Source organism: Papio anubis, chromosome 6, assembly GCF_008728515.1.
Source record: "Papio anubis isolate 15944 chromosome 6, Panubis1.0, whole genome shotgun sequence".
Classification (NCBI taxonomy): Eukaryota; Metazoa; Chordata; class Mammalia; order Primates; family Cercopithecidae; genus Papio; species Papio anubis.
The window spans coordinates 15,336,322-15,363,523 of record NC_044981.1 but is presented as its reverse complement, the minus strand read 5'-3'; the positions used below and the strand labels follow the sequence as shown (position 1 = coordinate 15,363,523).

Below are 27,202 nucleotides of genomic sequence, written 5' to 3'. Positions count from 1 at the left end.
TATAAAAAGAGTTCAGGCAGAGTGGAGAGTTTGCCAACATTTTTCTCAGAGGGATTCAGAAAGTGCCAGCTGAGAGCCTTCCAGCTCACCCTTTAAAACTCTGTAACACTTTCCAACTGAGCAAACTGGAAGGCCCTTTCAAATGACACTAGGAACAAAGTCATCTCACGGAGGGTACACTGCTGGGGGAGCCCCTAGTGAACAGATCAGTCTAGATTCATTGTTCTAAATTCACTCTAGAAGGAGGCAAGATGCTATTTTTCAAATATGCATTCAAAAGCATGGGTCCCTTGGTGAAAACCCCAATCACATGGGACGGAAGGAGACTATCAAAAATAACAGGGTTCCAGCCCGGGCAATATAGTGGCACCCCATCTCTACCAAAACATTTAAAAATCAGCCAGGCGTGGTGACACGTGCCTACAGTCCCATCCACTCAGAAGGCTGAGGTGGGAGGATTGCTGGCAGTGGTGCGCGCAAGCTGCATTGAGCTGAGATCGCGTCACTGCACTACAGCCTGGGCAACAGAAAAAATAAAAACACATAGTTAAATAAATTGATTAACTATAAAAGACAGTTAAATAAATGATTGCAAATGGTAGACCTTGGACTGCCTTCATGTATTAGATGGCAGCATAACTCTGAAAGCCATGGAAAGCTAAAAGGAGACGACCACTTCAGAGACCGTCAGAAGCCAGCCTGGAAGCCTCAGTGCACATGGCCTTTCCCGTCACCAAGATGGCAGTACCAAGCATGACCAAGCACCCACCTATCTGCAAAAAGAAAATAGGGACTCATTTAAGGATTACCCAGATGACAAGGGCAGGGCAGATCACACAGGAAGACAACCTGTATATAGAAAGAGCTGAACCAGCCATTAGCTTCAAAGCATAAATGAGGCAAGAACACTAGTAACAGGTCAGGGAGAGAAGCCATGGGGTCTGAAGGCATGCAGGGCATGAGTTACCCTGAAACACAAGAGACAGCTCTCCTTGGATGTCAATGGCAGGGTACAGGTTTGGCCTTGCCAATTTATAATCAAAGATGGGATGTCACTGGCAAATGCTCTCCCAATAGGCAGGTCCAAGATTATAAAATAGCTCATGTTTCTCTCCTCATCCCCACACCTCCTTGAAAGGGAGACCTGTACTGTTTTTATGATCCTTGGGAAAGAAATTATGAAGAAGCTAAATCTGGGACTCTACAGAAACATCTTAAAGCCTAAAGAGGAAGCTAGAAGGATAGATGAGATTTGGCAGCAGGTGAGCTTAAAAATCAAATTGTAAATTAAGGGATTTATGGACTGTAGGGTAATTTCCCAAAAGCATATCTAGTAATCACTCTGCTGGCTTTTAAAGATATACCATACAGGACTCTAAACATTTAACGTGGCTCTAGTAATAACAGGTTATTTCCAAAAGCTAAGTAAAGGGCCCTCTAAATTTGAGGGAAATCAGATCTAAGACATTCACAAGCACAGCAAAACTACCCTAGTCCATTACAATAAATCTGATAGTAATTAAAGCTACTTAAAGACACATATCACAGAATTCAAAGATTTAGAAAACGCATGAGGTCTTTCTCTAGCAGGGGACAATATCACTTTACAAGAAAGAACATTAATAAATCCTATTCACAAACAAGTCACCTCTGGCTGTAGGAAGCCCTATATGGTGACCCTGCAGGGTCTTTCCTTTCTATTACACGTCAAGAATAAAAAATGGCTGGGAGTCACAATAGGCAGATAAGATGAATTACCGTTTAACAAACAGGATTCCCTCAACCTCAAAAGTCCTCAAATAATTCCACAATGCTTCCCCAAATAATCTATGACAACAGAAACATCCTTCCAGGGCCATCACAACCACCATCCCCCTCTCAAAAGCAGTCACTCCATCCAGCCTTCTCAAAGGTCAAACAACTCTAAGGTTTCCTGACTTATCAGGAAAATGTTCTAGTATCACACAAGCAGAAAAGAAAATACGCTGCAGATTAACATGGAGGTTAATTTCATCTACAGTTAGAATGGAATAAAACTGTCACCATCTCCAAAGCCTGCAGAGACTGTAATATGCTCCCCACAAAGTCTTCTGTTGAACCTCTACCCCTAAGGTCCATGAGGAGGTGACCAAGGTTAAATGAGGTCATGGGGGCACAGGGCTCTGACCTGAGAGGGCTGGTGTCCTCGCATGTGGAGGAAGACTCAGGAACCAGCCAAGAAGAGGGCACTCAACAGGAACCCAGCTGGCCAGCACCTTCATCTTGGACTTAAGGGCTCCAGAACTGTGAGAAATCAGACAGCAGGCCCCGTCTAAGGTAACTTACTATGGCAGCCTGAGTTGACTGATATACAGACTTCCACCACAGCCAAAAAAATATGATTAGTAATCCTATCCCACCACAGGCACTGTCTGTGCATCCTCAAGGGCGACAAGGAGATCATGGGCTCCCCACAGGATTCAATCTAACTAAAGACACACTGCACCAGCAAAAGACTATGGATGTCTCCATAGAGTACCCCTGGGGAAAAAAGCCAAGTCTGGGACCCTAGTTCCAGAATTTCTAAGTATTAATTTTAATACACACTCAGGCTGAGTATTCCGAATATTCACAGATTAAAAACAGTGGTGGCTAACGTGCCACATGAGAAAGGTGACACTGAAGACAGACAGAATGAAGCCTGCTCCAAAGCCCATCTGCTCCAGCTTTACACAACAGTTCAGGACAAAAACGATGATGCCGGTTTAAGAGAGAGTCTGACTCTGAGAATGTCACCATCTTTCTAATCGCAGGGTTCTTATTCAAACACTGTGCCTACATGAGCCACTTCTGGAGCTGCTAAGGGGACGCACATGGGCCTCTGGCCTTCAGGCAGTTTCAGCCCCAACACTTTCAGACACCCAGCACATTCTGGACAAACAGCATAAACCCATCGATAAGCATAACAGCTCTTAAAAATAGAGACAGTGGTGTTGACAAACTCCAAAATGAGCAAATACGTTTAAAGAACTCAAGTGGCCAGGCGAAGTGGCTCACGCCTGTAATGCCAGGAGGAGGGAGGATCACCTGAGGCCAGGATCTTGAGGTTATACCACACTCCAGCCTGCGTGGCAGACCAAGACTCTGTCTCTAAATAAACATAAACAAACAAACATGTCAACTGTACTGAAGGGAGGAAGAGGAACCGTTTCAGGGTGATAGGAAGGTACTCTACCTACCAGTCAGCTGGAGTGCTGCTCGCTCGGTTATATGTGTACACTTGTCACAAGATACACTCGAGATACGTGGTTTCACAGGCTTTCCTCAGTTTAAACACACACACATACACACACACCCACACACACAGAAATAGAGAGAGGGAGACAGGGGGAGAAGGACAGGGAGAGGAAGAGGGAGAAGGAGGAGGAGAAGAAGGGGGAGAAGGAGAGAAGAAGGGGGAGGGGAGAGGGTGAGGGAGGGGAGAGGGAGGGGGAGGGGAGAGGGAGGGGGGGGGGGGGGGGAGGGAGAGATAGATATATGGAGTCAAAAGTCCACCCTGATTTGACCACTTCTCTACTACGTGGCCTTGTACAAGCTGCTTAACACCTGAGGCCCATTAAATTAACCCCAAAAATATTAGTAAAAGTACAAAAATCAATTGAGAGTTGAGACACAATTTTTTTTTAACTTTTTCTTAAAAGCCCAATTCTAATTTAAACTACCAAGCAACATACCTTGTACCTAATTAGGGATGCAACGAATGTGGTTCAGAAAGAAAGGATACAAGGCTGATTCTATTCCAAGAATCTCTATGACTGTGAGACATACTGAGGTGACAACGTGCTAGCAGGCCTCGCTCACTATCGGTGCCTCCTCGGCCTTGGCGTCTGCTCTGGCCACCGAAGAGCCTTTCAGCCCGCCGATGTGCTATGAGGGCCCCTCTCTGGGGCTGGCTGAGGCCAGAGCTGACTCCCTCTGCTCACGGGGAACTGTGAGGAGACAGGCACGGCGGGAGCTGGGGCTGTGCCTGACGCTCACTGGCCAGCTCGGGTTCCTGGTGACCACGGGCCAGCTCCCTCTGGCTGCCAGAGTGCCCAGGCTAGGTGCCACAAAGTCCTGCAGCGAGTGCCAGTGAGAGAGGTGAAGCCAGCTGGGCTTCTGGGACGGGTGGGGACTTGCAGAACTTTTCTGTCTAGCTAAAGGATTGTAAACGCACCAATCACTACTCTGTGTCTAGCTAAAGGTTTGTAAATGCATCAATAAGTGCTCTGTGTCTAGCTAATCAGGTAGGGACTTGAAGAACTTTTCTGTCTAAAGGATTGTAAACACACCAATCAGCACTCTGTGTCTAGCTAAAGGATTGTAAACGCACCAATCAGCACTCTGCCAAAACAGCCCAATCAGCTCTCTGTAAAATGGACCAATCAGCAGGATATGGGAGGGGCCAAATAAGGGAATAAAAGCAGGCCACCTGAGCCAGCAGTGGCAACCAGGTCAGGTCCCCTTCCATGCTGTGGAAGCTTTGTGCTTTCACTTCTTGCCGCTGCTCACTCTTTGGATCTGCACTGCCTTTATGAGCTGTAACACTCACCGCAACGGTCTGCAGCTTCACTCCTGAAGCCCGCAAAACCATGAATCCAGTGGAAGGAATGAACAACTCCAGACGCACCACCTTTAAGAGCTGTAACACTCAATGCGAAGGTCTGCATCTTCACTCCTGAAGTCAGCGAGACTACGAACCCACCAGAAGGAATAAACTCTGGACACATCTGAACATCTGAAGGAACAAACTCCACACACCATCTTTAAGAACTATAACACTCAACGCGAGGGTCCGCGGCTTCATTCTTGAAGTCAGCGAGACTAAGAACCCACCAATTCTGGACACAATATCACACAATTATGAATGCACATTTCCCTCTGGCAATGGGGAAAATAAGATAAGCTGACATCTGGGAGCCTAGGGTGTCACGGTGTGAGCATTTCTAAAACGAAATCTGGAGTCCCAGTTGGCAGACTCTCAGTCCCCTGAACAGAGAGTGGCACATCCACAGCATGGCAACAAGAGGTGCTGGAAAGGGGACAGTAGAGACGTGGGTGGCATCCAGGTGGGCCACTGAGCCGTTTGCATGCTCATTCACACAACACAGACTTCGGAGATCCCAGGCACAGGGAACAGACCAGCAGTCGACACAAATAAAATAAGTTTTCCTCTCGAAGAGCTTACAATCGAATGTGGCTAGACGGGAATAAACATATGCACACACCCCTCCCTCACAGTACTACAATGTCAGGCAGTGAGAAACGCTGTACAGACAGACTTCATAAGGTAAAGCGCTAAGGAGTAAGAGAGGCAGGTACCCTTTTTACTAAGATTTTCAAGGAACATTCCGGGGTATGGGGGCACTTGAAGGGGAACCTGAAACGTACAGAGAGATCAAGTCACACAGATACCGGAAGGGAGAGAATTCTCAACAGAAGGATCAGTGAGAGCTAAACAGAGTATGCTTTGTGTATTTAAAATACCAGGAAGACTGGAGTGGGTGAGGCAGAGAGACAGACAGAGAGACAATGAGAACAGAGTGATATGGGGGACCCATCAAGTGGCCAGCCATGAGGACATTTAGCTTTCACATTAAGAGGATAGGCAGATATGCCAGAATCAGAACAGAGCATAGCACAGCCTAATTTACATTTTTAAAGGTTTATGCTGGCTGCTGCCTGGAGGAATACAAAGGCAGAAGCTGACAGAGCACAGGGAGGCTGCAACATAACCTAAGCTAGAAAGTATGACAACGTGGAACAGGAGCAGTAACGCAAGTTCAGAATCAAAAGGTGCTGTGAGTTTCAAACAGGTTAACTAAGGACTGGTGCAGTGGCTCACACCTGTAATTCTAACACTTTGGGAGGCCAAGGCAGGGAAGAGGATCACTTAAAGCCCAGGCTTTCGAGACCAGCCTAGGCAACACAATGTCTATTTGGTGGACATGATGGCACACGCCTGTAGTCCCAACAACTTGAGTTCGGGGGGAGGCATGTTAAAGGGGGAAGGAGCCCAGGCTGCAGTGAGCTGTGATAACCCCCACTGCACTCCAGCCTAGGCAACAGAGCAAGACGCTGTCTCAAAATAAATAAATAGTAAAACAGGTTAGCTAAAGCTAAATGCAAAACTCTGAAAAAACAAGTAACAGATGACTCCAAGGTTTTGGCCATTGCAACTAGAACCAAGTAACTGACATTTATTGAAAAAGGGAAGAAGGGGCAAGCAGAGAACAGCAGCAGATGAGAGACCTCACAGATAGTTGGCTTTGGGACATCTTAACTTCATGCGGCCTATCAAAAAAAAAAAAAAAAAATCGAAGTGGGCCAGGCACGGTGAGCTGTAATCTCAGGACTTTGGGATGATCAACTAAGGTGATCAGGAGTTCAAGATCACCACAGGCAACACAGGGAGACCCCATCTCTACAAATAATTTAAAAATTAGCCAGGCGTGGTGGCACCCACCTGTGGTCCAAGCTACTCAGGGGGCTAAAGCATGAGACGGAGAGTTGAGGCTGCAATGAGCTGTGGTTGAGCCAGCGCACTCAGGCCTGGCCCACAAAAGGAAATCCTATCTCTAAAATATAAAAAAAAAAAAAAAAAAAAAAAAATTGGTCGGGCGCAGTGGCTCACGCCTATAATCCCAGCACTTTGGGAGGCCAAGGCGACCAGATCACCTGAGGTCAGGAGTTCTAGACCAGCCTTACCAACACAGAGAAACTCCATCTCTACTAAAAATACAAAATTAGCCAGGTGTCATGGTGCATGCCTGCAATCCCAGCTACTCAGGACACTGAGGCAGGAGAATCGCTTGAACCTGAGAGGCGGAGGGTGCAGTGAGCCAAGGTCATGCCATTGCACTCCAGCCTGGACAACAAGAGCAAAACTCCATCTCAAAAAATAAAATAATAAAATCAAAATGCAGCAGTCAAGCAGGCAGGTGGTGTTCACGAGATGTTCAATCATGGTAAATGCCGCTGAATGGGCAATTACAGCCCAGAATAGTGGAAATGTGGCTTGGGCAATCATTACGGACCTTGATAAGTGGCCCAACGTGAGGGGTTCAAAGGTGAATAGCAAAGGAAGGCTGGAAGATATTAATATGAATATAAATAGAAGGGCATGGAGACAAACTCTTTAGACATTTTCTTATGGGAGATTTTGCTATAAACTAAGAGAAGGATAGAGCAGGCAGGAGATGCAAGAACAAGGGAGGCTTTACTTTATTATGGGAAAAATAAGAACATGTTTCTACAATGGTGGGAAGGAACCAGTAAAGAGAGGTAAATGATGAAGAAAGGAGGGATAATTTCCAGTGTGATGTCATGAACGGGGGGGGGGTGATTAATTTCATCCACAAAGAAACTAGAGAGACTCTTAAAGAAGGAACTTCAGGAAAAAAAAAAAAAAAAAATCCCAAGCTGGGCATGATGATACATGAAGTAGTCCCAGAGTCTCAGAAGGTGAGGTGGGAAGACTGTTTAAGCCCAGGGGTTTGAGGCCAGCCTGGGCAACATGCAAGACCCTCTTTCAAAGGAAGGAAAAAAAAAATTCTACACTACAACAAATTTCCATCCATTTGCCTTCCTCACTTCTTTGAAACTGAACTTCTATAAAAGCTGACACAAGCAAAAAGGTTGTAGCAAATAGGCCCAACTCGAGCTCAGATTGCTCTCCCTCCCTTCTGTCTCCCTACACACACCACCTCCTCCGCCCTATAGCCCTACACATACAGACTCCACCACCAGGTGACACTACCTGAGTGCTGTGTCTCTCCTAAAGCCGTCCAGGATTTGATAGGAATGATGATGTAATCAGGGAAACAGAGCCCAGCTCACAGAACTGACAAAGGAGGTGGGCTGCGAGAACGAGAGGGGCAGGGGGTGTCAAGCACAAAGTGACCCGAAAGAGGAGCACATTAACCTCCTCAGGCACCTCCATTCTTAACGCTCCAGGAAATGCGTGCAAGCAGCCATGCCTACTAGAAAGCGTGGCGCCTCACTGTCACTTAAATTGGATTTCTGGTTCCAATCAGGCTTCAGCATGATCCATTCCTTCCAGTTAAGCTTCTCATCAAGGCTCAAAATTCCTCATCTGTAAAATGATGAGTTTGACCTATATGCCTCTAAAAAGGCTCTTCCTGCTCTAGCAGTACTTAATTTTGCACACCACTCCTTTGTCGTCAGACCAGTACAAGTGACTTGGCCACAGAAACCGACCATTGCAGCTATTTGTCCCACTAGATTATGACACCAACTAGTCCAGTCAAGTATTTGCTGACCCCTGCCCACCCCAAGCTCTTGCTCAGAAAACTCTCGCATCTTTCAAGGCCCCTTTGCAAGGCTCATGGATATGAAACTTTTCCTGTATCTTAGAACTATGCCTCTGACATCATCTGCCTCCCTGCTAGCCTCCTGCACTGACCCATACACCTGTTTTGATTTTTTTGTTTTTGAGAGAGAAAGTCTCACTCTGCTGCCCAGGCTGGAGTGCAGTGGCCCAACCTTGGCTCACCACAACCTCCGCCTCCCAGGTTCCAGCAATTCTCCTGCTTCAGCCTCCCGAGTAGCTGCGACTACAGGCGTGCGCCACCATGCCTGGCTAATTTTTGTATTTTTAGTGGAGACGGGGTTTCACTATGTCGGCCAGGCTCATGATCCGCCCACCTCCGCCTCCCAAAGTGCTAGGATTACAGGCGTGAGCCATGGCACCCGGCCCCATTTGGTTGTTAAAGCATTTATCCTACAGTATTTCATCCTGCTTCACAGATTTTTAAGTTGCACCTATTTTTCTGTTAAAACATGCATCTCATAATTAAGATGCCCCACATTCATAATTGGAAGCACTGTTTTGTTCTTGCTTACTGATACATAACATAATGGTGCATCACACAATCACATCTTAGAAGAGATGAAATAAGGTATTAGGACTCTACCAAAATAAGCAACTTAAGCTCAGTTTTTATACCCACAATGCCTCCCACATAACAAAAACTCCAACACTTACAAAATGAAAATCTGAGAAATGCCCCACCCACATCACTACATCAAAAAAAGCAGCTGAAAGACAAAGAGCCCAAGCCTTCGCGACTTTCCACAACAAACGTAGCTTGCTTTGTAAACAAAATAAGTTCAACAACTTTGAAGTCCTTCATTTCACTCAGCTTTCTTTCACACACAGTGTGTCCTCACATGAGGGGACAGAGAGGAAGGAAAGAAAAAAGCCTGGAAGCCAAGACACAGGAGTGTTAGAGAAAACTGAAGCTGCAGCTGGTCTCCCTACAGCTTGCAGAGGAGGAGACTAGCACACAGACATCAACACTTCGGTAAAGCTGAAGCATAAGCCACTTTCTTTTTGAGTCGGAGTCTCGATCTGTCGCCGAGGCTGGAGTGCACACACTGCAAGCTCTGCCTCCCGGGTTCATGCTATTCTCCTGCCTCAGCCTCCAGAGTAGCTGGGACTACAGGTGGCTGCCACCACGCCCAGCTAAAATTTTTTTTTTTTGTACTTTTAGTAGAGACGGGGTTTCGCCGTGTTAGCCAGGATGGTCTCGATCTCCTGACCTCGTGTTCTGCCCGCCTCAGCCTCCCAAAGTGCTGGGATTACAGGCGTGAGCCACCGCGCCAGGCCCATAAGCCACTTTCTTCAGAAGAAAATAATAATAATAATAATAAATGATAATGATAACCATCTCTAGGACAGCTAGACCTGAAAGTCTCCAGCAAAAACAGAAGGGACAGGTGTCCCCCTTCATAGAGCGAAAGTCACTTTATACCCCACTCATTTCAAATATGGCCCATAAATAAACTTACATAAATCAGACCATGTGGCCTGACATTTTTTTATTTTGACTCACAAATACGTTTTTATGACTTGTGTGAAAATATTTTGTGAACAATGAATTCACAGTTGGGCCCACATTTCATTCCATACACATCAAGAATCTTTGGAAATGACTGAAAGATTCTGAAAAGAGCTCAAAATTATATTTCTTGAAGGGGGCCTAGGGGGTGTTGACTACAGAATGTCCTACATCTCTGCCTCCAATACTGGTCCTTGGCTACAAATTGGCAGATGTTGCCAGAACATCCACGCACCATTCCTCCAGTGAGTTCCAGCCAGCCCCAATGACAACAGTATTAAAAACACAGAACTCTAAGCGAGGAAATGGAAACTAATGGATGTATCTGTGTGTCTGACTGAAGAGAGGAGTAAACCAATTTGCCATCTACATTTTTTGATACTCTCTATCAATTCAATTACAAATCATAAATAAAGCCCAGAAAAACGATTAATAAATACTTACTATGCCTTCCAAGGTTCTTTTTCCCAATAAAAAATTCCACTTACTGACGGCCAGGCATGGTGGCTCATGCCTGTAATCCCAGCACTTTGGGAGACCAAGGCGGACAGATCACCCGAGGTCAGGGGTTTGAGACCAGCCTGGCCAACATGGCAAAACCCTATCTCTACTAAAATACAAAAGTTATCCAGGCATGGTGGCACATCCCTGTAACCCCAGCTACTCAGGAGACTGTGGAGGGAGAATCTCTTGAACACAGGAGGCCGAGGGTGCAGTGAGCCGAGATTGCACCATTACACTCCAGCCTGGACAACAGAGCAAGACTCCATCCCCTGCCCAGCCCCCGACAAAAAAATAAAATAAAATAAAATAAAAATTCCATATACCTCCTTCCAAAGAAATAGCTACTTAAAAAAGTAAAGTCTTCCTACAAATTCTTATTTTTGGAATGCTATCTTTATGAAAGGATCCAAAATTACTTCTCCTTATCTAAGGGGTGGCTACAAGCTTGGGAGCTCTAATCCAGAAAGCGTGGGAGCTCTGATCTAAAAAGCCTGGTCTTATATCCTGACGCTTCCACTTAATAGTTGTGTAGGCAAATTGCTAATCCACTCTTAGTATCTAGTTTCCTCATCTATAAAATTACTTGTTCTGAAGATTGTATGAGTAAAATACAGCTAAAGTGCTAGAACAATAACTGGTAAGTAGTAAGAATTCAATGTAGGTTAACCATCACAACTACTGACCAGGGTAAGTTTAAGGAAATGAATCCAGGGTCCCTTAAATCTCATCAAGAGTGTTTTGCTGGCCAAAGGACTTGATCTGAGATGACATTTATAGGAAGCAAATGAAATTCAAATACAGCTAATAGCTCCCCTCTCTGACTGTGTAATTATGTGTACTCATTATTTGTGTAGCATGTTATTATTTAAATGTTCCTAATTTCAGCCCCAGCAGGCCAAGGGCCCTCAAAGAGTGGCCAAGGTCTCAGCCTCTGCCAGTCCTTTCCAAAGCTTTTGTCAATTTATTACATCCGTGAAAAGTGGCATTATCTACAACAGAAAGTAGACAGAAGGCTCACAATCAGCAAATCTTACCATCTCACGCTTAAGCCCAGCAACAACCAACAAGCTGTAATGATGGCATCAGTTGCTACATAGAAAACTCATGAGGCTGTTCAAAACTCACATATCCTACCAATAGTAGGGCCCCCCCCCCCAAAAAATTCATTCCTTCTCACTGTAAAACCACAAAAACAAGACTGATAGCAAACATGAATTTTATGACATGAAAAATGAGGTGTCTCCACTATCTTATGTCTGCTTGGGTTATTACTACTCACAGACCTGCAGAACCAGGACGGCTGGGCTCACCTGCTCAGATACAAGCTGCAGTGTTCACACACTGTTCCCAGGCATTAGATACCCGACCCCCTTCACACAAATTAAGGGCAAAGGGCTGCTTGTTCATCACACCAGGATGCCAATGATTCAAGAGATGTCATGTGTGTTTTATTCTCAAATTAGATAAAAATTCTATAAAATCCATTCTGCTGTTATTTTTAAATATTATAGTAAAAACAAATGATTTTTCCCAGGAGAGCCTCCAATCATCCAATTATATTTTCCAATAATCAAAGATACAGAAACAATGCTGTTTAAAACTGGAAACGGGAAAAAACAAAACATCTTTTCAATATTCCTGTTGCAAAGATCCAATGTAGTTTCCATGCATTCTGTCTTGCAAAAAAGTACTGGATTCAAACTTACAGGACTTGAGCTGCAATTCCAATTCTGCTGCTATGAAGTAAATACCTGTTTGACTTTAAGAAAGTCACTGCTACATCTAACAGTCATAAAGGTCCCATAGTTAGATGGGTCTTTCAGTTTATAGATGGAAGCACCAGGGCTCTCAGAAGCATGTCACTGTCCTCAAGCTCAAAAGCATGAAAGAGGACACAGAAGCAGAAGCTCTCACCACCACCCACCGCTCTCTGGGGTTAAGGCACATGTTCTCACACTTGCTTGGACAGCATCATATGTCACCTCCTAGCAATGGCTGTGGACTGCACAATGTGAAACTCTACCACCAGACAAATTTCTGTGACAATTAAAAATGAACGAACCAGTGGACAAATTCTGATATTTGAAAAGCAATCTTACGGGGTGGGAACTAACCAAACAAAAACAAAAATTAAAAATTGAGGGCCGGACAGGGTGGCTCACCCCTGTAATCCCAGCACTATGGGAGGCTGAGGCGGGTGGATCAAGGGAATGGAGACCTTCCTGGTCAACACAGTGAAACCCCACCTCTACTAAAAACACAAAAAAAATTAGCTGGGCATGGTGGCGCATGTCTGTAACCCCAGCTACTCGGGAGGCTGGGGCAGGAAAATCACTTGAACCCGGAGGCAGAGGTTGCAGTGAGCAGAGATAGCACCACTGCACTCCAGCCTGGCAACAGAGCAAGACTCCGTCTCAAAAAAAGAAAGGAGAGGGGAGGGGAGAGGAGAGGACATACATCTTGCATGGACTTATCCATCCTGGCTCAGGAGCGGTGGCTCACGCCTGTAATCCCAACACTTCGGGAGGCCAGAGCAGGCAGATCACAAGGTCAGGAGTTCGAGACTAGCCTGGCCAACATGGTAAAACCCCATCTCTACTAAAGATACAAAAAATTAGCCAGGCATGGTGGTGCATGCCTGTAACCCCAGCTACTTGGGAGGCTGAGGCAGGAGAATCGCTTGAACCAGGGAGGTGGAGGTTGCGGTGAGCTGAGATCACACCATTACACTCCAGCCTGGGCGACGGGGAGATTCTGTCTCACAAAAAAACCACCACCATTATAGTTCATCCCCTGTGATACGGTTTGGCTGTGTCCCCACCCAAATCTCAACTTGAATTGTATCTCCCAGAATTCCCACATGTTGTGGGAGGGACCCAGGAGGAGGGAATTGAATCATGACGGCTGGCCTTTCCCGTGCTATTCTTGTGATAGTGAATAAGTCTCACAACCCTGATGGGTTGATCAGAGGTTTCCTCTTTTACCTCTTCCTCATTTTCTCTTGCCGCCGCCATGTAAGAGGTGCCTTTCACCTCCCTCCATGATTCTGAGGCCTCCCCAGTCATGTGGAAGTGTAAGTCCAATTAAACCTCTTTTTCTTCCCAATCTCGAGTATGTCTTTATCAGCAGTATGAAAACAAAGTAATACACCCTGCTTCCACTCCCACTAACCTATCCTCTGGTTTCATTTCACATTTAGGAAGTGTTTCTATGGGATAGAACATGAGTGATGGCTAACTATAGAGATAAAGTATCCATTCAAACTAAAGGGATTTTTCAGCAGAGCATGCATATACATACATGCATATACACACAAAGACACACATGTCCATATATACATATGCACAACACAGCTTGCAGTTACAACAACCCCTACTCCCAACCTCACCAGCCCAAAAGTCTTGGTTGCTCCCTACTGTTTGAGCTTTCCCTGGATCATGCTCCCAAAACACCTACAGAAGAGGAGCTCTTCCCACGATACCAATTCTGGTTTCCTGTGATTCCAAGTAGCACCCCAAAATAAGAAAGCACACTTTGTTTAACATGGTGGCTGCCTTCAAAATAATGATTTTGTAAGAGAAAGTCTTGCTCTGTTGCCCAGGCCGGAATACAGTGGTGTGAACATAATTCAATTCAGCCTTGACCTCCTGGGTTCAAGTGATCCTCCTATCTCAGCCTCTTGACTAGCTGGGACTAGAGGCATGTGCCACCATGACAAAAACTAACCTTCCTTTATGAAGGTGGTGCCAGAATAAATAAAAAGACTTCAGTGATTCCAATGGGGGCAACTTTGCCAACTTAGATTTTCTCCCCAGTATCATAAAGCCCTCGACAATGCCAGAGCTAAACGTACATTTGGCCAACTGGCTGACGGCACTGGTTGCTTCTGGAATGACAAATTTTAGTTTTTGTTATTTACTCAAATTCTACCTTTATTATATCCCGGACATCTGGCTAACCTCTTGTTCTAAAAGCTGGTGTTGCCCAGTTAAGAAAATATGGATGTTTTTATTTCCACTGTTGGCAATTCCAAGAAACACTAGGGCATTACACCACTCCTGAACAGTACTGTGAAAGCATCACAACCATACAATCTAACAGCAGAGCAGTCATTGCTCCACTCTAAACTCTAGGATTAAGTGATATTCTCTGTCATACCCAACCCCCCACATTTAATCAAGCAAGAAGCTACATTCAACGTGAATCAATAACAATAAACACGAACTATATATATATAAAACATCTAATGTTCTCCAACTAGACACAAGGTTTTCAGTTTACTGTACTACAAGCAACGAATGGCTAGGGTTCCTATCTGCTGAAGACCCACATAACAAGGCAGAGTGCCTTTTAGGAAAGCAGCTATGAGGGTCTAAATTGGATGCTATGGCAATAGATTCCACAACTTATTTTGTTTTCTGCAAATGTTAATACTCAAAATAGGCCTTTCCCATACATATTGGCTGAGATTTGTTGAGGGACGCACACATGACTGAGCCACTATGGCCTTAATGGTTGACCTCCAAAGGCAAGTCACCCATAAGAAAGAAAACCCGGGAGGGTGGACAGAGGCTCTTGTTTCAAGTCACGCAACAGTGGAAGGAGACAGCACAACTAGGGTGAATGGTGGAGTTCAGAGAGGTCATCTCAGGAAATTCTGCCATGGCCCCACAGAAACAGAGCAGCAAACAGGTGCTGTTGTGCACTAGTGCCTGTGAGCACTAGTTCCAACAGGAGGCTGCCAGACAACTCACCTTACAACTAAGGTGGTGGGGGAAAACTGGAAGCCATGGGGAACCTGTCCTTCCGCACCCTGACAAACTGTCAAGTACCCCATGTGTGATGACTCTCCTAAGACCAGAGCCATAGCTCTCAAAAAAGAACAGAACCTGCTCTTTCTCATCTCCCTGCCCCCAAGGAAGCATAAACCAAAACATGGTCAATTCATTCACTTTAACTGTAATCCTGAGAAGTGCACAAGAAGGTTAGAGAATGTCACTGCATTCCCTTGAAATAAAATAGTAAACTACAAGCAAATGTTTGTCCGCAGATACTTTTTGTTGGATGACTTCATCTGTACCCTACGAACCCTGTTCAAAACAGACATGAGAACAAACTCAGATAGGAAAAAGTTTCTTTTCAGGCATCAAGGAGTCATGTGATAACCATACAGGAAGAAGCACACTTCTAGAGGTATGCAAAGCTGTCCCACTGCAGGAACCTGCCCAGCAAGGAAGGAAGAAGGGATGAGAAAGCTGTTGAGCCAGAGAGCAGGAAAAGCAGTAGACAGAAAGATTCAGACTATTTCCTATACAACCCAGGAACAAGAACTAAAGGCTTCACATTTCAGCAAGATCATCAAAGAGTTCTGCTCACATACCAGTGTGGAAAGACATATACACAGAGAAAAACCAGCAAGACAGGACCTACAGAACAGACTAAGGTATTTTGTCCACTATATAACGCGGAACATAAAAATAAGTCCATAAACCCAACAGTATGTCCGGAGTGCGGATTCACCTAGCCCACAGACGGCCCTTAGGTGCCTAGACTAGGAAGCACAAGCTGCCAGAACACGCCCAATTCAGAACCAAGTCCATGCCCAGAGATATCGCACATTCCAATGAGATATTCCAAGAGTCAACTCACCATTCACAGTTTTCAGGCTCCCAGCAAGGCCTTCCCCATGCTGCCTCTTCTGGGCATTCTTGAACTCCTTCAGAGACAAATAAAGGACTTTACGTACCACCCGTTCTTCTGACCACGGAATCCCATCACTGTCATCCTGGAGAAACATAAGAAAAGAGAGGAGTTACTGAATAGAAAGCAAGCCAATATTCAGAGTCAAAATAAACTTTATTGTAAAGGAATTGCCAAACAAGTACTGTGTGACCACGACCCAGTTCTGAAGGTCAGAATTATACCCTTAAGGTAAAGGGACAATGACCTTTCTGAATAGGCCTCGAACAAAAGTGAATCCACAGGCTGTTAAAACGAATGAAAGCAACACACAACCATCTCACTTCTTTATAAGCCCCAAACCCAAATATGTTCATCAACTAGTAATACAGTTTACTTCTGACAAAGTTCAGAAAAAGGTGTTGTTATACCCACAACTAGAAGGATAATGAATCATTTTACTTGAGTTTCATAAAGTGAGCAATGCCAGAACGTACACTGCAATACAAATATGTACGGAATTCTTAAAAATGTTGCTGTCTCCCTTGGGAGTTCAAAGGATATAGCAGATATAGGTGCCGTGCACTCAAGAAATTTACAGTCCAGTCAGAAGATGTGGAACTGCATCCGCATTGGCCACTTAAGTAAAAGAATCCCAAATAAAAGGAGAGATTACTGCAGAAGGAGGCAATGTACACATTAATGACAGATCTTGAAGGCCACATTTCAAACTGGCAACCTCACGTCTGTTGCTCCAGATCAAATACAAGTTCTTAAGAATTAACAGAATGAATGCAGAGATGACCAAAAATGAATAGCCAGCCCAGAGACTATTCCAGCAATTCCAGTCATAAAGATATAAAGAAAGACAGCACTAAAGAGGGAAGAAAAAATTATACAGGGACTTGAGGCAGAGCAAGAGGTGGAAAGACAGACATGGTTGACAACAGTCACTAAAGCAAGGTAAATGGGAAGAGATACATGTTTAAAGAACCAGCAAGATTAAGTCATTACAGTTCTTATTAATAGATGATGATTCACATGGCTAAGGATATTGAGAGGTTCTCTTCTGTAGCTATCCATACACTGTTAATCTAAGAAGGACTTACATTCACACACCTACATCAAAGACTTAAGCATTTTATAAAAGTTCATTTTAGAAATGAAAGCAGGCCGGGCGCCGTAACTCACGCCTGTAATCCCAGCACTTTTAGGAGCCGAGATGGGCAGATCACGAGGTCAGGAGTTCGAGACTAGCCTAACATGGTGAAATCCCATCTCTACTAAAAATACAAAAACTAGCCGGGCGTGTTGGCATGCGCCTGTAATCCCAGCTATTTAGGAGGCTGAGGCAGGAGAACTACTTGAACCTAGACAGAAAGGTGGCAGTGAGCTGAGATCGTGCCAGTGCACTCCAGCCTGGGTGACAGAACAAGACTCAGTCTCAAAAAAAAAAAAAAAAAAGAAAAGGAAAGGAAAGGAAAAGGAAAAGGAAAAGGAAAAGGAAAAGACAAGACAAGGGAAAAGGAAAAGGGAAAGGGAAAGGAAAGGAAAGAAAAGAAAGCATTTGAGCACTGATACTTTCGGCCTTAGAAGAATAAGAAAAACGGCCAGGCGCAGTGGCTGACGCCTGCAATCCCAGCACTTTGGGAGTGCCAAGGCGGACGGAGCACAAGGTCAAGAGATTGAGACCATCCTGGTCAACATGGTGAAACCCTGTCTCTACTAAAAAACTACAAAAATTAGCTGGGAGTGGTGGTGCACACCTGTAGTCCCAGCTACTCGGGAGGCTGAGGCAGGAGAATTGCTTGAACCCAGGAGGCGGAGGTTGCACTGAGCTGAGATCATGCCACTGCACTCCAGCCTGGGAGACAGAGCAAAACTCTGTCTAAAAATAATAATTATTATTATTATAAAAACATTAATATCCCAGGTAAAATCATGATTTTGGGTATTTTGGATATTCAGGTTCCCTTTGTTCAAGGAGAAGGCCGAATATCTCATGGGCAGTCTGATGCTGTTTTACTGGTTTATATCAAAGAATTGGTTTTTCCTCCCTAACACTGAAGGATCAGGGAAAACTTTCATGGGATTCAATGAGAAGTCTAGATGATCTGAGGTCTCCTCCAACACTTACATTCCTATACTCTGCATAAATACAAACTTCGTTTTAGAAATCCAACCACATAGAGACTCTAAGCCCTAAATAACTTAAGCTGCACTTTCATTAAGCTTCAAGGATTTCCTAGAATGAGAGTAATTCTCCATCTTCTACAGCAAGAGGAAGAAAGGCCTAAGAGAACTAGGATTTCCACCTTCTCCTTGACATCCTTCACTCACAGATGCCTGCCAGGCTGAGATTTCCGATTGCTGGGCAGTGCCTCTAGAAGAAGGAACTGTTTTCCCCAAGACAGCAAGACATCCACAGACCAGGGTAGGGGTCAGGGTTCGGACATGAAGGCTAAGAGAAGCCAGTAAACCTTGCCTCAACCTAACAACAGAAACACAATTTCTAACCTGCTACTGAGTGTAGGTCACTGGAGACCCTCCCAATCAAATGCTTAAAAACCAGAAAAATGCAGGAACTCAAATAACCAACCTGAGTAAAACGCCTGGCTTGACACCACAACACATGAAAAGCATGATGTAGCTGAATTAATCTTTACAGCAACTCCCTTGGGTTTGCAAGAAAGCTCTCCTAATACATTAGCTGCAACTGAATGATAGTGTTAACTGCAGGAGGAGTTTATGCTTATTAGGCTGAAATCCACCTCTTCAACAGCCTCAGTCTATTCATAAAGGCTGTCAGACAGAATTCTCTTCATCACCATCAGGTTCCTACTCTCATTGTTCGAATCTCCACAACAAACAATGACGTGAGATGATAAACTATTATTTCCTACATGTACACAGTTTATAAATTATAAGGCCCCAAAATAGCTTTCAATGTAAAACTCCCATGGCGATTTATTGCATCCTGTGCAGGCTGGTGCCTTCACCCTGACTTCAGGCTCCAGTTGAGAGAATTATTCCCCTACAACTAATGTCTAATTAAAACATAAACCATGTGAGATGAAAACTGCAGCAAAGGAAGTGCATTTAAGGTTCAGTTACTGACATAAGCAGCTTCATTACACCTAGAAAGTATTTTAAATACAGGAGAAGCAAATCCATGACACAGATTATGGGGTTTCAAATGCTACACATTAAAATTCAAACTTAAAACACACACAACACACAAGCGTTCTTTTGTAATCTACAGTGCTGGTTGAGACTTGTCACCTGCTCCCTCAATGCTGATGCAAGACACAAATCTAGCAGATGAGTTGACTCTGTGCTGTTCACAAGAGATACACCAGTAGGTAATAATTCCAAATAGTCCCAATTAAGCTGCCTTTCCCAATTGTAGAGTCATGGGGAATCATCCTAACCTTATCCTAACCATCCTAACCCTCTAGCAGAATCCCAGATGCAGACAGCAAAGGTGTGCCTGCACTCAACCTATCCAAGATGCGGGAGAGGAAGGCCAGAAGAAATAGCCTTCCAGTTTAATGCTAACTCTGCTCTGGCTATATCATTCTTCACTCAGGATCAACCAGTACCGAACGCTCTTAAAAACAGCCCAGATATGGCCAGGCGTGGTCGCTCATGCTTGTAATCCTAGCACTGGGAGGCTGAGGTAAGTGGATCACGAGGTCAGGAGATCGAGACCATCCTGGCTAACACGGTGAAACCCCATCCCTACTAAAAACAAACAAACAAACAAACAAAAATACAAAATATTAGCTGGGCATGGTGGCGGGTACCTATAGTCCCAGCTACTAGGGAGGCTGAGGCAGGAGAATGGCTTGAACCCGGGAGGCCCAGCTTGCAGTGAGCTGAGACAGCGGCACTACACACTCCAGCCTGGGCACTCCAGCAAGTCTCAAAAAAAAAAAAAAAAAAAATACATCTCTATCATCAGAGGTCAAGCAAACTCATACATCCAGTACAGAGCTTCCTTTCCATTTTCTTTCTCAACAGCTGTCTTATTTAATTAGCCATTTAACCATGGGGCAAGGAAATCATTTCTCTTGTTCACCACTGTATCCCAGCTCCCAAAACATGGCTGATATAGTAAGAGCTGAATAAATACTTCTGGAATCAATTAGAAACTCAATGAAGCTCAGTCTCACTGTTCCCACTGACATTTATTTACCCCTACTTGCCCTGCCAGTGTCTAATCTCAGTGTCTAACATCCAGTGCCGGAAGTCACACTGCTATCCTCATAAAACATTCCCCACAGAGACTAATCCCAAGGGGCTCAGCCACACCTCTGATTCTCAGCAGAGGCTGGTGTCCTAGTGGAGACATCCTTCTTCCACAGTGGCTGCTAACACTCCTCCCTCAGCCACTTTGCAGTGTTCCCTGCAAGAAAAAGTGCCATTCCAGATGTCCACATAGTCTTACATACGTAACAACTCTGTCACGCTCCCTTTTGCTAAATGTTGACCAATTATTCCAGCTACTCTTCTCCTACCCTACCCTATTTACCACATCTCCTATATTTCCAGCAATCTCTCATGATGCTCTTGCCTCACCCTCTAAATCCAATAATTCATTCCCAATCATATGTTTAAGTCAACTAATATCCCATTTGCACCTCACCGTCTGAAAATCCAAATTATCCCCTTCGCCTTCTATAAACCACTTCAGGCCTCACGGCTCCCCAGCAGGTGGATTCAGTCAGGGTTTGACAGCGCAGCACAAAAAATAGAGACTTCTTCTTGGCCTGCTCTGGAATGGCCCCCAAAAGCAAGCGCCCCATCCATTCTGGTTTGCTGGTCAGCTTAATATAGAGGACACAGGATTACGCCCTTTAGCGGAAAAGTGATGGCTCCTTTTAAACTGCAGGATTATTGCCACTTTTGAAAATAATAGAATTTCTTATCAAAAATAGCAATTGGTCAGGAATCAAACTTGTATATGCTCATAATATTTTTTACTAGAATTAGTAAAAAGCATTATGCCAAGTGGTGAAGATACAGGTGGTCTGTGGGCCAGAACTTGGTGTTGCAAGGATATGGAAGGATACGTTTCTCTCTAAGCTGGACTCTGAATCTTTTTACTAAAAGGCAAAAAGGAGAACAGAATCCCTCACTGCTCCAAGTTCTATAATAGACACATACAATACCAGAGCTCAGAAAGTAAGCGCATGACAGCATCACATGCCTTTTATCAGACACCACCACGGAACAACTCTCCACAGCTGACCGTCCAGGCTAGAGAGTCAACATATCCTTCCACAGCCTTGGAACTCCAAGTTGTGGCCCACAGACCACCTGTACCTTAACCGCAGCCTGTTAGAAATGTAGACTCCTGGGTCCCCTCCAGGTCTAGGGGCTCAGAATCTGCACTGATGCCCAGGTGATTCCTATACACACTCAAGTTTCAGAAGCTCTGCTCTGCAAAATGGGACCCCATCCTGTGCCCATATTCCATCAGAAAGAAAAGATGAAACCTCCAAGACGAATGCTTCAAACGTCCATCTCGTGTGGCCAGTATTACTGTCAGAATTCAGGTGTCTATAAAAATACACCCTGAGAAATCTTCCTCTGACTCCTCTTCAGGGATCAGAGAGCACAGGGGAAAACACCCAAAAGGGCACGGCACTAAGTAATGAGAGTCCTTTCATCATTCCTTATGTGACACTGTCTCTCAAACCCTCCTCCTTTGGTTACTCAACTTGGAATGACTTCTCTTTAAAACCCAACAACCAGAATTAAATATACATTCAGACATGTGAATAATCCTCCAGAAGGCATCCAACACATATAAGAAGACAATTCTGTTTCCACGCACAGTCTCATTACACTGCAGGATCTCATGAGCTTGCAGTTAACTATACCCTCCACGATGACTGTTTCTTTGCGGGGATGGGGAGGAAGCAAGTAAAAGTATTGCACCACCGTGAAACAAGAACCAAATGAAGGACCCAATCCAACCAAAAGCACAGCTCCCAGTGATACAATTTTATTTTCCTGTGATGCTCTCCTCTACTCATTTGAAAGACAAAAAACAACAAACATAAAATTAAAACCCTGTACAGGCCACTGACAGAAAGCTATGTGTCCATAATCAAGTTGTATTCAGACCAGGTTAATGAACTGCTTTACAAGACAAGAAGGTACATGATCCACACTTTTAAAAACTAGATTGTTTTGATATAGTATCTAACTACACCAAGAGTTCTTGTAATCTGTCAAGGTTGGCTGGCTCACCCACCAAGGAAAAGCCTTTATAGGCTGCTGTTCTCCAGTGATAGCCAACTCTTCAAACATATGGGCGCTGAAAATCTCAAGAGGACTCAAGTACATTAGGGCAATAAAACAGGGACATCCAGGTCAGTAAAGCTCGCAGAATGGGTGCCACCCAGAGGCTGATACTTGGAGTCACCTGGAAAGATTGGAAAGACTTGAAAACTCCACCATGAATGTACTAACAGCAAACTTCTCCTGGGGGCTCACTGCTGGGCATTGAGCTCAGCACCACCTGCATTTAATAATCATGATTTCTCTGCTCAGCCTTCCTTGAGTATAAGGTCCACACTGCCGCTTTCTCCCTTTAGATTCAAAGGCATGGGAGAAAGCAAGTAATCATGAAACTTTTAGTTATTTTTTAGAGATGAATTCCAGTGTCTTGACACAAATGTGGCATTGGTAGTCAGTCCATGGCAAATGCCAGATCAGGAAGTAAAATTTCAAAACTCAGAAACGTATTAGTAGCCAGAAATGTTAAATATGTAACTCATAATGACTCCTAGGTAAAAGCAAAATTAAAATTATTGGTTTTTAGAGGCTTAATGTAAATAATATATGAAAAAAATACTATTAGTAGTAGTGGGGATAGAAGTGGGAGTAGGGGTAGGAATTTTCTATTACTGGCCTAGAATTGGCAAACCGTCGTTATGCAATTTGTTCATACCTTGGTTTTTTATTATGGTTTCAAATTCAGGCCATCTTGATTTGGGAGAAGGAAACAAAGATGAAAAAGCATGGGTTAAAGGAAAACACATTTCTGATCAAATAAAAATCAATTTTCTGACAATTACATCTATTTAAAAATGGAAGATAGTTAATTTCCTATCACTTGCAGGCAAACTACCTAAGACACTTATGCATCACAGGTAGAGTGGTCAAGTCATTTATTATCCAAATCAAGGGCACTGGTAATAATGACAGGGAAACAGCCCGTGGAAACTGGGTCATGGGTCAACCAACTCTACCAGGCCCCTTCCAGGAGATCTGAATCAATTAAAAACAAACAAACAAAAAAAAGCCTACAATGACACAAAGACTTTTTTTTAACCATATCACCAAACAGAAATAAAGCTACTACAATAAATATTATAAAACAAATAAATATAACATAGACATAGCAGGACTGGAAGAGTGACACACATCTGTTCTAAAGTTGGAATTCAGATCCGCCACCAATGTTTTAAATAACAACCTGGTGATAAAGAGGCAGAAGGTGGCAACCTAGGCGCAGTTACGGAAGGTGCTGCAAAAACCAATCCTGCTTCCACGGGGCAGGGGCACAGGACATCAAAGGCTCTTCACAACCTGTAGTACCTAAAACCAACGCTGATATGCAAAAATCGCCTTCGAATTGACGGGGGCATGGGAGATGCAAGGAAAGGAGCACTCAGGATCACAGGTAGGAAGATCTCCTAACACACAGCCTCTTTATAAAAATTTACAGAACTGCTAAGACAAGGCAATTGGATGAGCTGCCAACCCCAACCCCCTGCATATATCCTATTCCTGGCCACCTTGCCAGAGCAATACAGGTGGAGGGAGGTGGCTACTTTCAAAAAGAAAAAGAAGTGCTATTCCTGACTTCAATGCCCAAAGGAACAATGTGGAATGTCATATCATGGGATTAAGGGTGGTGGATATGAATAACAGCTGTACAGAGCTGAACAGCAAATGAAAAAAACATTCTAAAAAAACTAGGCCCATGGACAAGGAAAGGATTGATAGCTATTTCCTCCTCTCAGGGATAAATGACTGGACTCCTGTACATGAATGCCTTTTATTTTCAGAACGTGTTTCTCATATACCTGCTGTTAAATCACCCTACTTGAAACAGCTTGTAGCCGCCTAATATGCCAAACCTGTTCCAGCAACAGTTTGAGAGAAAAATGAAAGCACCATAAAAAATTGGGAGGGAACGTTGATTCTTGCCACAGATTAAGTATAAACAAAAACGGGGTTGGGGGTGATGAAGGAAAATGAGAAAGGTACAAATTCAACTTTGTCTAAAATAACCTTTTCTTCCCTTTTAACAAAGTAACAGTAGTACTAATAATTTCCAATTAATTCCAGAAAAAAGCAGTCTGTCAATATTCAAATGAGGTGAAGCCTGGGTAACATTCACAAATGGAAATAAGGGGCCAGGAAACATCCTAAGAGAATAAACTTATTTACTGAACTTGGGAATGATGTTCCCTTGCCTAGGGTTTAAATTAAAAGCACTTCAAGTAGCAAATTTCTTCAGACAGACATGCTTCCCGGGTTAAAGTAAACGGCCTAAAAATGCTTATGCAAGGAGAGTTTTACTTCTTCCAAACTCCTATTAAATAATGTGTACTTATCTTTGATTACCGCCTATTTAAAAAAAAAAAAAAGCTACAGCTGAAATTGGATTAAGAACTTCTGCTGAAAACGATTTATTGCATAACACAACTCTGACAGGCTGAATCTCCGGCCACCAACTGAGCCTTTATAAAAATCTGCTGGGCAGCTGCCAAGTCAGCTCTTTTGCGTCTGAGCATGTCAGACATCCGCCGTCGTCAAGGCAGCAGCATGGCAGCAAGACGTCCACACGTTCATAGTTAAAGGGTGCAGTCAGGGAACAGAGCAGCCAGAACCAAGCAACTCGGCATTAAACCCTCCTGCAGTGCTGGATCTGACAGTTCGCTTTTTCAGCGTAATCAAAAAAGACCCAACATCTACAGCAGGATTATCTTTCAGCATCTAACAGAAACCTGGATTGTCAATTTACCTTCATTGGAGGAGTGGTGGCGGGGAAATCAAATTACAAATAAATGATTGGCCAGTGTCTTCAAAAATCAAATCAAATAAATAGACAGTTCAACATCACCAAGGCCAGTGTGCAACTACATGACTTCATTTTGGGAATTTATGTTACTAGAATTTCCTTGGGAATTTACATTAATTTATTTAAAAAGAAATTCTAAAATTCGGATCTTTTAATCACTAATGCCTTTTTATGTTCATTATAATATACGCCCAAAAAATCCCCAAATGCCACATTCTAATCTGCACCGTCTAATATAGTAGCCACTAGTCACACGTAAGTACTTATAATTAACTCAATTAAAATTTAAAATTAAGCTCCTTGAGTCATGCTGGTCACACTTCAGTTACTCAATGGCCACAATCCCCCCCACCTGTCAATGGACAGCACAGCTACAGAAGACCTCCGTTCTTTTGGACAGCACTGACATATCTGTGTTCAACTGGATAGGGGTTTCAATTGACATTGTGTGTTATGCGATAGTGCATTTTACTACATCCCTGAGTCTTCAAAGTATGTGCCTTATGCGTTACTCCATTTAGCAAGAAAACCGTGGGAGACAAGAAACCTTTCACAAGAAAATTCGAGTCTAAAGCAGGCAAGAACTATTCAAAGTGCAGACATCCACTCATACAACTCTCCTGGCTGGAAGTGGTTCCAATCCTGCAGGCCACATCTGGCCTCTAGAGGTTTTGCAGGAAACGTATATGACATTCTGAAGATGAAGTAAAGTCTGTCCGCAAAGCCTTGAAGACACACTGTTTTCCTATGCCTTCAAATCCTTTCCTAAAGAAACCACTACAAAATAAAGCCTCCGGGATTAAGGCCAGACAAAAGCCAGTCCTCTCCACCAGCCAGTCTCCAAGTACCCACAGGGTGGCCCAAACCAGCTTGATCTGATTCACGGTTGCCCCTTACTCACAGAGCTGGTTAGAATTATGGACCTGTGGGCGATGGCTGCTGTTTCTTCCACCAGGACCCAGGACACTGCTGGGGGATCATTTTATGAGATCAGTGCCTGACTGACTACCCCACCCTAACCCCAGCAAGGAAATAAGCAGAAGTATACGCATATTGTCACAAGACTGGTTATCTCTGGTCATGTTATATTACAAACCACCCATTTATTTTTGTCTATCTTATGCAAATTTCCACACTAACAGAAAGTCTACAAATAAACTCTGTCCTTGGACTTAACATAAACTGACATACTGCCTTATTTTTTCCAGAAACAGGTGAAGTTGTCTCACGCCTTAACCCCTTCCTGTGTCCTCCAGCCTTTCCAAAAATTAACAACCACCCTGGGTTTGGCGTCCTTTCATTACAGGTATGGGTCTCCAGAAACCATTCTGATGCCCATTTCCCCTCCAAACAGCATTTCCCACTAATAACGTGTGTCCACCAAGCGACAGGCCACACACATTTCCTGTACATATTGTCTTCCACATTTTACAACTAGCATACTTATTACACAAACATTTTTAAATTCTGAAACTGAGGTTCAGAGGTGTGAAGTAGTACAGATCACATCCTGACTAGTCTGTGTCTTACAAGCCTTTTATGTTCCTGCCACATAGCAATGAGTCCAGCACACAGCAGGCACTTGAAAGCCATTCCAAGACACAACACAGGGAAACAGGTAGCAGGTGGAAAGAGAACAGTGAGCGAGAGGTACAAAGAAGCCTGGATTCCAATTCTGAAATTCTGTGAATCTTACAGTGGCTCATGTGTAAAACAAAAATTGTCTAAGGCAATGGTGGCAAACTTGAGCAGACATCAGAAACACAGGGCTTGTGAACACACACTGTGCACAGCCTCCTTTCGCTGAGATTCTCTCACGTGTAGCTAATGCTGCTGGTTCAGGGATTACATGTGAGAAGTGCTGGTGTTCGAACACCAGACATACAGTGTATTCAACTTTCATCCTAGTCTTCCAGGAAAACTGTTCTCACTGCCATGAGAAACACTGTAATTGCCAAATTGAACGCAAACTTTTTATTGGCAACTGGACTCTCCCCTGGATTTCCTGCCACACTAAAATACCTTTTCTGCT

The 27,202-nt window shown here is 43.9% G+C and overlaps 1 protein-coding gene across 4 annotated transcripts in view; it reads right to left on the bottom strand.

Moving 5' to 3' along the window:
- The window catches only part of JARID2 (jumonji and AT-rich interaction domain containing 2), a 281,067-nt gene that overhangs the window by 135,037 nt on the left and 118,828 nt on the right, over nt 1-27,202 (bottom strand). For all 4 annotated transcript variants that reach the window (XR_004184202.1, XM_031666928.1, XM_031666930.1 and 1 more), the window contains exon 2: nt 16,035-16,170. Coding sequence is in view for 1 of the 4 variants with exons in the window: in XM_031666928.1 (XP_031522788.1) it covers nt 16,035-16,170 (136 nt within the window). In the remaining 3 variants the exon portion in view is untranslated. The remainder of the gene's footprint in view (nt 1-16,034; nt 16,171-27,202) is intronic.